The 12,575-nt window shown below is 41.9% G+C and overlaps 1 protein-coding gene across 15 annotated transcripts in view; it reads left to right on the top strand.

Moving 5' to 3' along the window:
• Positions 1 to 12,575, top strand: part of msi2b (musashi RNA-binding protein 2b) — a 211,990-nt gene that overhangs the window by 143,530 nt on the left and 55,885 nt on the right. For all 15 annotated transcript variants that reach the window (XM_028420833.1, XM_028420827.1, XM_028420830.1 and 12 more), the window contains exon 8: positions 3,315 to 3,397. In XM_028420833.1, coding sequence (XP_028276634.1) covers positions 3,315 to 3,397 — 83 coding nt within the window. The remainder of the gene's footprint in view (positions 1 to 3,314; positions 3,398 to 12,575) is intronic.

Raw genomic sequence — 12,575 nt, 5'->3', positions numbered from 1 at the left:
TAGCAGCTGTAAATTTATGTCACCCTTATCTCTGCCTCTTCTGTGTTGAGCTTTCACAAATCTTTACAACAATAATACAACATTGAATAGTAACAATACTTTCTTTAAGCCTTCATATTTGATAAACACTCCAGAAAGAAAATAGCAGAATGTGTAACCCAAAGATAGTGTACAAGGAACACACAGTATATAGAAATGATATAGCAGACGTCAAAGGGAAAAGCTGAGAGAGGCATTTAAGTTTTAAAAGACCCAGCATTTGTAGTCAAAGTCAACATTGCTGCATGGCTGTGCAACTTTCTCCCATGATCTGCCTCTGCCAGATTCAGGCTTTTTTTCCCCCAGACTGGAACTGGGCCTGGTGGGTGAGGGTGGGTGGAAAGCATTGGAGCAACAGAAGCAGAGAAACCTGCACTGAGTGTGAAATAAAGACCGAGTATGATGAAGCTGGTAAAAGGCCGTGAAAGCCGGCTCCCTGCCGATTCTGTGGAGCAATGAGATGAGGCCAAGCCCAGTTCTGGCTAATAAGTGTGAGCAAGTGCAGCCAAGAGGCCTCAGCCAGTAGTCACATAACACCTATTATCAGCACTTCCAATAAGACATCCATGTGTTTCCATTTACAGGTTATTGTTTAAGATGTGGGAAGGTTCTTCAGTGTGAGCATGTTGACAGCTCTCCCCCTGTCAGTGCTGACAGTCTTTAATAGTTTGGGGGCGGTCAGCCTCCTAACACATGTGGATAGTTGGTGGAGAGGGGCTGAGATACATGAGGACTGTCTCACTCGGCTGACATCCTGCTGAAGGAGGGTGGGAGGGAGGAAAGCTTCTGCTGGTGCAGTTTTGTGGCCTGTAATTGTCTTTAAGGTCTATAAATTGGGATAGCAGAGCATAGAAGTGCACTATAATGGTGGGGACATAAGTTCACGCAGTCCACAGGAGACTGATCAATGAGGTGTGTGCCAAGCCAGGGAGCAAGAAAAATATGGATCTTTGTTGTGTATTTTTTGTGTATGTGTACACGATATAGTCTAACACTAGTTTATGCTGCAGCAGAAATGTCTTTTTGTTCATTTAAACATCCACTCATGGGTGGAAGGGCCCTGCCGGTGGTATCTGTGGTGGCTTGGCCCTGACCCCAGTGGATATAATGGTGCAGCGGAAAATGTCTTGTCAGTTGATGGAGGAGCTGCCGGTAGCAGCAGGAAGGAGTGTGGCGACAGGGGCCATGTGTGTTAACCTTTTTCCTTGTCACTTTTTTCTGTCTTTTTCCCCATCCCCCCTCCTCTCCTTTCATCTCCACCTTTTTCTGTTTCCCTTTCCATCCTCGTTCTCCTGGACTCTACTCCCTCTACCTACACTCCTCCATGACAAATTACTCCTGGCGGTTGATTTGTTGGTTGTCAAAAGTGCTCCATGAAGGTGGGGTGGGCAGAAGAACACACACACACACACACACCAACACACACTTTGTTCCCACTGCCTGTTGTCATCACCTGTCCCTTCCTCCTCCACCCACCCCCATCCTCTCACATGTGCTCTCACTGCAACTCAATGTTGAGATGTCTCAGTGGAAATTGTTATTCTGTCTCATAAGATCTCATTAGATTAGATGTTGCCCGTGTTTAATCAGCTCACACATTAGGTTTTCAACCATTCTTTTGACAAAACTGTTTTGATATGTTCGGGTTTGTGTCAGTACAGGGGCTTGAGGAGATTCCTTTGTTATTTATGGGGGAGGAACTAAAGGAGGGGCAGAAAAGAAAAATGCGAGTGAGAGATAAAGACCTTACGACAGAACTATAAATGTCAGTGCTTGTGATAGGTAAGCAGCAAGCTCCTGATAAAAAAAATCAGAAATTTTCCAGAGTGATCAGATGAATTAATAATAATAAGCTGCTTAGGAAAATAATGTACTTTACTACACTTGCTATTCCTGCAGAGATGTAAATATGAAGGTGCTTAAGCTGCTAAGCATTTACTCAACTTGCAATATATATGTGACTTTATGTAGTGATATATGATCACAGTGTTTATATATAAGCTAACCAAATGAAGATTGGTTGTATTACACACATGACAAGTAAAGGTGTTTAATCACATTGACTCAAAAATCCGGTAAATCTAATACTGCCATAAAGCAGTCCTGCTCATTGATTTGTAGCTCAGCCAGCAATGGCCTAATACAGCCAGAGATATTAAAGGGATAAACTACCTCAGTACAATAAATACAGCAAAGTCTCTTGTGTTTGTATACCCTGTGGTAAGTGAATATGTGCACATGTGCAGGATGCTAGGCTCTAAAAAGCTTCCCCTTGAGTGCCTGACCTTGAGATTTGTCCTGTGGAGTGGATGATGAGTGCGAGCTGATGCCTGAACACATGGGTTTGTCTTCACCTTCAACCAGCTCAGTCGTGTAATATTTGAACTGTTTTTTTTTCTCACAATTGTATTATTACCTTTTCACATTCAATAGATTCTTACTGTATCATCTGCTGTTCCATGATAGTAGATTGATGGAGTACGTGTCAGTCAGATGGCGTGATGTTTATAGTGGCGGCTGTTTAAGCTCAATGTGAGGTGATTTTATTCCACCGGGTGTTTTGCGCGTTTTGAAAAGAGACTCATGTCCTTTCAGTCCCACTTGCTGTTTTATTCACTAACAGTTTTTCTTTTGCAAAAGTAATAGAATAGCTGTTTTCCTTTCAACCCCAGCTATACAGAAGCTAGATTGCTTTGTGTATCACCATCAAAACACAGAGGAGAGCATTGCAATCCACTTGTGTTCAAAAGTCTAAAACCATCTTGTCTCTCTGTCTTTGTGTTAAAAGAGGGGTTAAGCTTTTATCCTATAAATATGGCATGAAAATCCCACTGTCAACGACACATTCACTCTAAGGCCTGTATTAACATAAAAATGAGGGCTTGTTATACAGTGAGATTTCAATAAAAAGAACACAAAATGCATTTAATGAAATTCAGATGCTGGGCCCTGGCTCCCTGAATCTCATTAAATGAGCTTTGTGCTGTTTTTCCATCTTCTCTTTGTAGAAGGGGTCCTTGAGTGCCCTTAATAATGTGGCAGATTTCATCATATTCCTGATTTAAAGAGGACAATGTCTGTCTTGTTCACTTGTTCTTTTCCATGCCCAAGCCAATCTCCACAGATAGTTCACATAGTTTCTGTATCTGGCTTGTGATAATGTTCCATCTTGTGGTGCATTTTCTTGTAGTTGCTGAAGTTTTGTAAGGCTCTTGCTAACTCGTTCTCTCTCCCTTCCTCTCCCCCCTCCCCCCTGTTTCTCTCTCTTTGCATAGGATTTGGTTTCATAACTTTTGAGAGTGAAGACATCGTAGAGAAAGTCTGTGAAATTCATTTTCATGAAATCAATAACAAAATGGTAAGTCCACACATTTTTTTTCAATTCCAGGTGGACATTGAAGGATTAATATTTGATTTTTTCTTTCCCCTAGTATTAATAGCAGAGCTGGTGTGTGTGTGTGTTCGCGTTCATGTTCATATGCACAAGCTAACACACACACTCACACTCTGTGGGTCTCTGGGTCTCAAGGATGGGAAAGCAGTGGTGTGTACTGCCCACAAACCGTGAAATTGTGTGGCTGAGTTCTGCCTGTCAGGCTGAGGGACGGGAGAGTGGAGCCTGTCCCTCTCTTTCTGAATCCTCTACCACACACACACACACAGGTGGAGATGTCCAGGGATGCAACAGGGAAGCTACTGGCAGAGGCAGAGTTCATTAGTCAGGGATTAACACCTTCCACAGAGCGCCAGTGATGCTTGTTTTATTTACACCAGTAATATGGTCATCTCAGAGCTCTACAGACTTCAAAGGCACTTTTCTAAGTCATCGTGTGACTTATGATAATTGACAGGAAGTGTCCTCAGAGTGTGACATTAGATCCTCCTTCACCCTGTTCCACCCTGCAGGCCTCTTGAGAAATCCTGCATCATTTGAGCGGTTTTGTGGCTTGTGACTGACTGCAGGGAATACTTGTCTTACTGCTGTTCAGCGTGGGGCTCCTTCACTCAGTGTGTGTGCCTGCGCTCTCGCTCTCTCTCTCTCTCTCCATGCCGGCTGACTGACTGGCGATCTGACTGACAGGACTAGTGTAGTAGAACCATGTTCACCAGGGACCAGACCAGGTCACATATGACCCCTGTATACATCCCTGCGTGTCACTGCGCTGCATCACAGTCAGTGCTCAAGAGTGAAACAGAAAAAGCTAGAGTGTGACAGAAAGAACTGTGTGCGCGTGGAAGATATTGTCACAGTCAAATGTTGCAGATCCTTTGACATGTAGACATGTCTCTGCATGAACACAGGACTGTCACATCTATGTGAAGCATATTTCCTGTTAATTCTTGCTTTAATATACACTCAACAAAAATATAAACGCAACACTTTTGTTTTTGCTCCCATGTTTCATGAGATGGACTTGAAGATCTAAACTTCATTCCAGATACACAATATTACCATTCCTCTCAAACATTGTTCACAAATCTGTCTAAATGTGTGATAGTGAGCACTTCTGCTTTGCTGAGATAATCCATCCCACCTCACAGGTGTGCCACATCAAGATGCTGATCTGACATCATGATTAGTGCACAGGTGTACCTTAAACTGCCCACAATAAAAGGCCACCCTGAAATGTGCAGTTTTGTCTCATAGCAAAATGCCACAGATGCCACAAGCATTGAGGGAGCGTGCAATTGGCATGCTGACAGCAGGAATGTCAACCAGATCTGTTGCTCGTGCATTTCTCCACCATAAGCCGTCTCCAAAGGCGTTTCAGAGAATATGGCAGTACATCCAACCGGCCTCACAACCGCAGACCACGAGTAACCACACCAGCCCAGGACCTCCACATCCAGCAGGTTCACTTCCGAGATCGTCTGAGACCAGCCACTCAGACAGCTGCTGAAACAATTGGTTTGCATAACCAAACAATTTCTGCACAAACTGTCAGAAACCGTCTCAGGGAAGCTCAACTGCATGCTCGTCGTCCTCATCGGGGTCTTAACCTGACTCCAGATCGTCGCCGTAACAGACTTGAGTGGGCAAATGCTCACATTCGATGGCGTCTAGCACGTTGGAGAGGTGTTCTCTTCACGGATGAATCTCGGTTTACATTGTTCAGGGCAGATGGCAGACAGCGTGTGTGGCGTAGTGTGGGTGAGCGCTTTGCTGATGTCAATGTTGTGGATCGAGTGGCCCATGGTGGTGGTGGGGTCATGGTAGGGGCAGGCATCTGTTATGGACGAAGAACACAGGTGCATTTTATTGATGGCATTTTGAATGCACAGAGATACCCTGATGAGATCCTGAGGCCCATTGTTGTGCCATACATCCATGAACATCACCTCACGTTTCAGCAAGATAATGCACGGCCCCATGTTGCAAGGATCTGTACACAATTCTTGGAAGCTGAAAATGTCCCAGTTCTTGCATGGCCAGCATACTCACTGGACATGTCACCCATTGAACATGTTTGGGATGTGCTTGACCGGTGTATACGACAGCGTGCACCAGTTCCCACTAATATCCAGCAACTTCGCACAGCCATTGAAGAGGAGTGGACCAACATTCCACAGGCCACAATAGACAATCTGATAAACTCTATGCGAAGAAGATGTGTTGCACTGCATGAGGCAAATGGTGGTCACACCAGATACTGACTGGTTCTGAGTCCCCAGACCGCCAATAAAGCAGAAACAAAATGTACATTTCAGGGTGGCCTTTTATTGTGGGCAGTTTGAGGTACACCTGTGCACTAATCATGATGTCAGATCAGCATCTTGATGTGGCACACCTGTGAGGTGGGATGGATTATCTCAGCAAAGCAGAAGTGCTCACTATCACACATTTAGACAGATTTGTGAACAATGTTTGAGAGGAATGGTAATATTGTGTATCTGGAATGAAGTTTAGATCTTCAAGTCCATCTCATGAAACATGGGAGCAAAAACAAAAGTGTTGCGTTTATATTTTTGTTGAGTGTACATTCAAAACCTACCTCCTCTTAATTTGAAAATCTCTGCAAACAATTATACATCACAGTTGTTATTTCTTGTGTCCTGCTTTAGCTCTCACTACATAGAAGAATTAGCCTCATTTAAGTCCAGCTCACAGCCTATTTGTAGGAAGTTCTAATTAGATAATAATTGGACTGTAAACAGTACTTCTCATTAGGAAACTGAGAGCGTCCAATAATGTTGTCGTTTTTATTGATTCATAAAATGCTTTATTGTGTATAAATACACAGCATTAAACAAAGCATTTTAAAGTTATTTAATTATAAAGAAACATTAATAATACAGTTTCTCAGTATAAATAGTGAAACTAAACCCAACCCCTAGTTGCTGATAATCCAGCACCACTTGCAGGACTTATTGGAGACGATAAATTAGATGAGCTACTGCAGAAATGGCTTTTTAAACAAAGGTTGTCCTTTGTAGCCAGAAATAAATACCTGATACTAGACAATATTAGAAACATAAAATCTCTAGATACACCTCTGTCTAACAGGTTCTATGTGAGAAATTGAGCACCTGGCATATACATGGTCAGCGCTGAGGTGTGTACACACTCGGTCCACTGTAGCTAGTCCAGCTGCTAGAAACATCTGCTCAAGTGGATTCATACTCACAAATAGCGTTAGTGGCATGCCAACTTTGATATCCCAGGGAATCTTTGGCATTTCCACTCCACCAGTAAACACACATTATATCCAGAGAAGGATGTCATGGAGAAATTATTTTTCAGCTTTCCTGGATTTAGTGGTGGAAGAAAGTTTAAACTTAAAATATTAAAGCACTGTTTTACTCTGATTTGGAATTGTATATGACATCATTAGAATATCAGTAGTTAGGAATCATATTCCTCTAGCTGCTGGAGGTGGAGATAGTTTGAACTGCTTTATGCACAGCTTTATATAAAGGGCAGCAGATACATCTAAGCAGCCATCAGATGATTAATGAGAGAGGAGAATTGGGAGACTTGTTATATGGACTGGAAAGTTCAAATCTGTTGAACTTAATGACCACACGCAACAGACTTTAAACAGTGTTGTGCCATAAGATGCATTATCATGAGTCCAATCTGAGAGTCCCAGAAACCCAGTGTGAAAAGGACAGCACACACAGGCCTGTTTTCCGAAGCTTTTGTCACCTTTGTGTGGGTCCCTCCTGGCAACACCTCCTATACATTTAGGTTCCTTGGATACAGGAAATAAATGTGACCCTCAGATCTTCTATAAAGTGCTGATGGTCGGCAAAGAGAAAAGCATTTGGAGTGCATTTTTCAAACAGGTTTTTACCTTAGTTGCACATAGAAGAGTACTGGTTATCCGGTGTCTGAAGCACCAGTGCACAAAATAAAAAATGCCTCCTGTCTTCTTCCTTATGAAGTACTATACAGAAATAGACCTCATCCATCCTCCCCATGAGTGTTATCTAAGATGGGTCTTGAATAATTGATGCAGACAGAAATTCCACCCCACTTGGGAGGGTTGTGGATGTACAGGGCACCCCACCTTCTCCTTGCCTGTCCTCTCAAGAGCCCTGGCATTGTACTGGGTCGGTGTCCACTCAGATGTGAGTGACTGGACCTCTAAGTAACTTAGTCAATCACCCTATGTTCTTGTGCCACCCAGGCCTCACTTTCAGCAGCACTTCGTCTCTGTCACTATGAAATCTGTCTCATATATAATTAAAAACAGGGTGCTGCTTAGCAAGAGTCTCATAACCTGCCCCTACTAGCTGCACTGACTTCTACATTGCCCTGCTTTAGCAAATGTAGGATGTGATAAAAATATTGATTACCCCCTCCAGAACTGCACGTGAAGGTAGAAACATCCTTTAGCCACCGCAGCAACCTACACTTGTATTAAAACCAGTAAATATTTTGGAGTGGAAATCAATAAGCAGAAGGTGGCTTGACAGTTTTCAAATACATTTTACCACATAATCCCACCCTCCTCATACAGTATTTGAATCTCTATATCACACTGTGTTAAGACAGCAGCTTATTACAGCTAAGGAAAGGATGTGAATTCCATTTTCTAAGACAGGAGTCCCTCCATCACTTCCCACCCTGCTGTTATGCATGCGCAGCTAATTCATAATAATACCTATCAAGTATTGGCTCTGATGAGCGAGCAGTGTGCCATTAAAATGGACTCACATTGGTTTTAGTCAAGTGCTTCAAGGTAATGTTCTTTAATGTGTTATTTTTAATATTCAACAGTAGCGAATGATCGCAACAGGAAGGAGGAATTTTCTGTTAGTCGTCAGTTCCTCACAGTGTCTTCCTGACATGACCAACCAATTACTGTACAGAGGAGGAGATCCAGCTCTCACTCCTCGAGTCACTGAGAAAAAGGCGTTTATACCGCAGCCTTCAATATACACATACAGATGTACTCTGCACATCATATTGACTTGTCTTATGCAACATAGGTGTTTTACAACTATGCTGTAGAGTCACTTATTTCTTAAAAGGCCTCAAAAGATTCGTATTCTTTAATTAGACAAATTTTACATTTTACATTCTATCATTTATCATTTTAGTTAACATACCTCTGGTAGAAGGACATATTTGTGCTTAATAGTGGACCACATCCTGGTGTCATCTGATCTTTTCAGAGGCTACAGCACAATCCACACTAACATTCCAGTGCAGGAACCCATTGTCATTATTGTCTGTTTATCTGGCCTCTTGGAACATCAGCCAGTGTTTTTGTGGTTTCTGGTGTAAATAGCAAAGATTAGTAGCATACAGTGTAGCCCTCTATTCTTTGCTCCCGGGCTGGGGAATGTTATAGTGAGACAGTATAGTAATAAAAAGATAAATGGATTTGTCATAGATGGCAGAGAAAGTATTTTCTGACTTCTGGCATTTGAGAAAAACACTAATTAACTTACACAAAGACTCCCTAGTACTACAACAAAGATATTGAACCTTAACCAGGGACATTGGGGTGAAAAACCTTTTGCACAAGTCAGTAGGCAAGGTGGAGCAAATAGCATTAGCTGTTGAGAAGAGGAAAGGGTGGCTGTTGTAAATAATAACAAAAACACTGACACTACAGAATCTGCAGTATACAGTGCATACACTGAGAGCTCACACTGTTTACACCTGGCAAGGTGTCAGGATTCAGGTAATACTTTGCCCGCTACCTTGTTTACAGTCCCGACAGCTATTCAGTCATCAGATCAAGCTTTGTTTGCTGTTACTGCATTTTTGCACTGTAACATATTTCTAAAGCTGACATTTAAATTTTGTTTACATGACATACACACAAAAATGAGGATTAGTGTACTTAACATGACTTTAATCTGCAGATTTACAGTATACTGTACTGCTTACATAGAAGTAAATGATATCAGTAGCTGTAGTTTCAGTGCATTAGTGCACTCTCTAGCATGATTGCAAATGACTTAGTTGTGCTGCCACTAAACATAAAAGTTTACTTTTATCTTCAAACTGAAAGCCGTGAAGTCAAATATGTGCCTGGTGTTCATCTGCGTCTTATACTGTTTAAATCAGCCGCAGACACACTCGGTTAAAGCCATAGACTAAACTTGTTATCACTGTTTTAAAGGAAATTTCTACAGAGGAAAACTTGAGTCTTGAAAATGTCTTGGAAATTTTTTTAGAGAGTGGAAATCTTTAACAGTCTTTGAACATCAAGTGCCTAATAAGGGAGTAGGACCACCCTTCAGAGTAGTTTTAGTCCCTCACGGAGTGCTGCCTTACATGTTCTGGACTGTAAGTAATTGGATGTTTACCCTTCATTGAAGAAGGAAAGCTTTGAGGGATGAAGGAGGTGGAAATCCACTTCGCACTCTGCTCTCCAGGATGTCCCATAAAAGCTCAATGATGTTCAGATCTGCTGATTGAGGAAGTGATGGAAGCCATTTGACGTCAACCTGATGATCACGGTCTCACTTCTGAATGTGTCTCTCTGTGTGGAAGGAGACAATATCATCATGCAATATAGACGCATGGCAAGAGAGCGGTATGGACACCACAGGGTGCACCTGTCCTTAAAATGACCTCATAAGCCTTAGCTTTTATATAACCACGGAGAGGTATCATCAGACATAATGACTCATGTGAGATTGCTGGCTATTGAGGGCATCATTTTGCTTTAGCCAAAACTTCCCATTATCATACGTCTACAGTCACTCAGTTGTCCTGGTTTTCTTCATCGCCATGGTTACAGCAGTTCAGAATAGAGAGTCTGTACAAAGTAGTACCCACTTTATATAAGTCATGACATACGTTTCTTTGTTTTTTGTTTGGGTCTTAATGCAACACAAATCTTTTAGACATGTTTGTAGTTGGACCCACAGAACAGAATATGCTAATATTTCTAAGGCTAAAATAAACATGTATGAATTGCAGAAGTGTTAATATTATCACAACTATTTGAGTGGTATGTTGGCTCTCTTACCATATTACTTAAATGATTTTAAGAACGTTTATGAACCACGATGCAACAATTTAGAGTTTAACCAGTTATAAATTAGGTTACAGTGTGTGTAAGAATTGCTATAATAGCTAGAAATGATGCAAAGCAGGTTGTTAGCTAAGTAACTGTTACTAAGCTTCATGCTGGGATCTGGCATTGATTGCTTTATAATGGTTAATTTAGTGTCAGTGCCATTATATTAATATGTTGGTTTGTCAGTTATGGTACAACATAATAATATGAGGAATACAGAAATGCATCATAACAGTGCAGGAGTAATCAGTAAAATGTCCACAGGGATCATCAACATGGATATTCCCTTTCTTACAGTTAGAACTTTAAACTTTCAATCTGTTCTTTAAATAAGCAGCTTGTTAAATGGTAACAGTCTAAATAACCTTACTACACCATGCCTGACATTGGGCTGTCAGAGCTGTGACATTTCCTAACTATTCAGTCCATGTGTTTTGACTGTTCAGCTGGGAGGGGGAGCCGGAGTAAATGAATCACACTGTTTCCTTTCTTCAGTCAGCCGGTCGACTGATGGAATCCATTCACTAGTGAAGCTAATAACAGCCGTACACCTCCCCCTCCACACACACACACACACACACGCCATACACACAACACTCGTCCCTGAAGGACAGTCATTGAGAGTCCATCCCGCCCACACCTTCCCATCATACCTACAAGGTTAATATGTATGGGAGATGTATTGAAAAGGTCATAACTGGAGCATTCCCCTGCTCTCTGTAGCATAGGGTTGGTACATAAAAAACAAACAGTTGTTTGTTTGTTTTTTTGTGGGCAGTGTGACTATGCTGATGAGAATAGTCCTTCAAGTCTATGATGGTGTTTTCTTGTGTGCTTGTTTACTTTCACTTGCAACATTAAATAAAATATTAAATACACCAAGAACATCCAAGCATTATTTTCAATGAAAGAAGTCAAACAAAACTTCAGGTATTATTTAGTTTGTCATAGGGTCTGCTGTCAACATCTGTATCCTTATAGCACACACTGTTTTGGGGTCATTGCCTGATGTTGGTTGGGATTATTTTATACCGCTGACAAACTGGGCCACAGGTTGCTTGGATCAGATCCAAGACCGCTTTAAACATTTGTATGTTGCACACTGGAGTCTGACTGCCACAGCTGTTCTAATAAGCCTCCTGCTTGGCAAGTACATTTATACATCTGAGCAATCCCAATATGTCATCTAACCTAGTGAAAGATTGAAGTTTTAAACAGACTCTCCTGTGGACTCCGTGGTTTTATATCAGGTGACCGAAATCTCAGAGATAAGCTATCAGCTGCTGTGTATCAGTGCAGCAGAGGAGGAAGAGCCTCCATATACACTGTATGTTGAAAGCCCAGAGGTTGAGGTAACATACCTTGTCAACACCATGTGGCAGGAAGCAACTTTAGCAGTCACTAGGCATTTACACTGTACACATGTGTGCACATGTGTGCACATGTGTGCGCTGAGGCACTTAGATCTCCTGGGTGCCATTTCTGCATAAATTGTTATAACTTTCCTGGCAGCAAAGGCGAGGCAGGTTAATGGGGTGTCCCCTTTCTTGACAGGGAACAATGGTGCTCAAACACCTTCATTCATGATGTTTAAATTGTGGATCATGATGCTTTTCACAACACAATATCATGCTGCCTTTGTAAAGTCAAGAGTCCTTGACAAGTTTCACAAGCCATCATTCTGGAAAATACTAAAAATGAGAATGTAAATCCAGTGCTTTAACACAGTTCAGTTGGGCAAAAAAAGTTAATTCTGTAAAACCCTCCACCTGGCAACATTTAAATCTCTGCTCCCACAGCTGCTGGACCTTTGTACTTCTTCATTGTGAGGTTTAAATTTGTCTCTCTGTCTTCTCTGTTCCTCATTCTTTGACTTAGTTCACTCTTGAAAGCTCCTGCCCACCTCTCTCACAGACTCCTGTATGTCTGAAGCAGGTGAACACCCACACACTCACACCACCACAGATCCTGACTCCTGACTGGTTTTAAATCCATGACAAGGAGTGCTCGCTCTGAATATCAAAGACCTGATCCTGAGAGCATGTAGGC

The sequence above is a fragment of the Parambassis ranga genome, chromosome 14 (genome assembly GCF_900634625.1).
Source record: "Parambassis ranga chromosome 14, fParRan2.1, whole genome shotgun sequence".
Classification (NCBI taxonomy): domain Eukaryota; kingdom Metazoa; phylum Chordata; class Actinopteri; family Ambassidae; genus Parambassis; species Parambassis ranga.
This window is presented reverse-complemented; position numbering and strand designations above follow the sequence as displayed.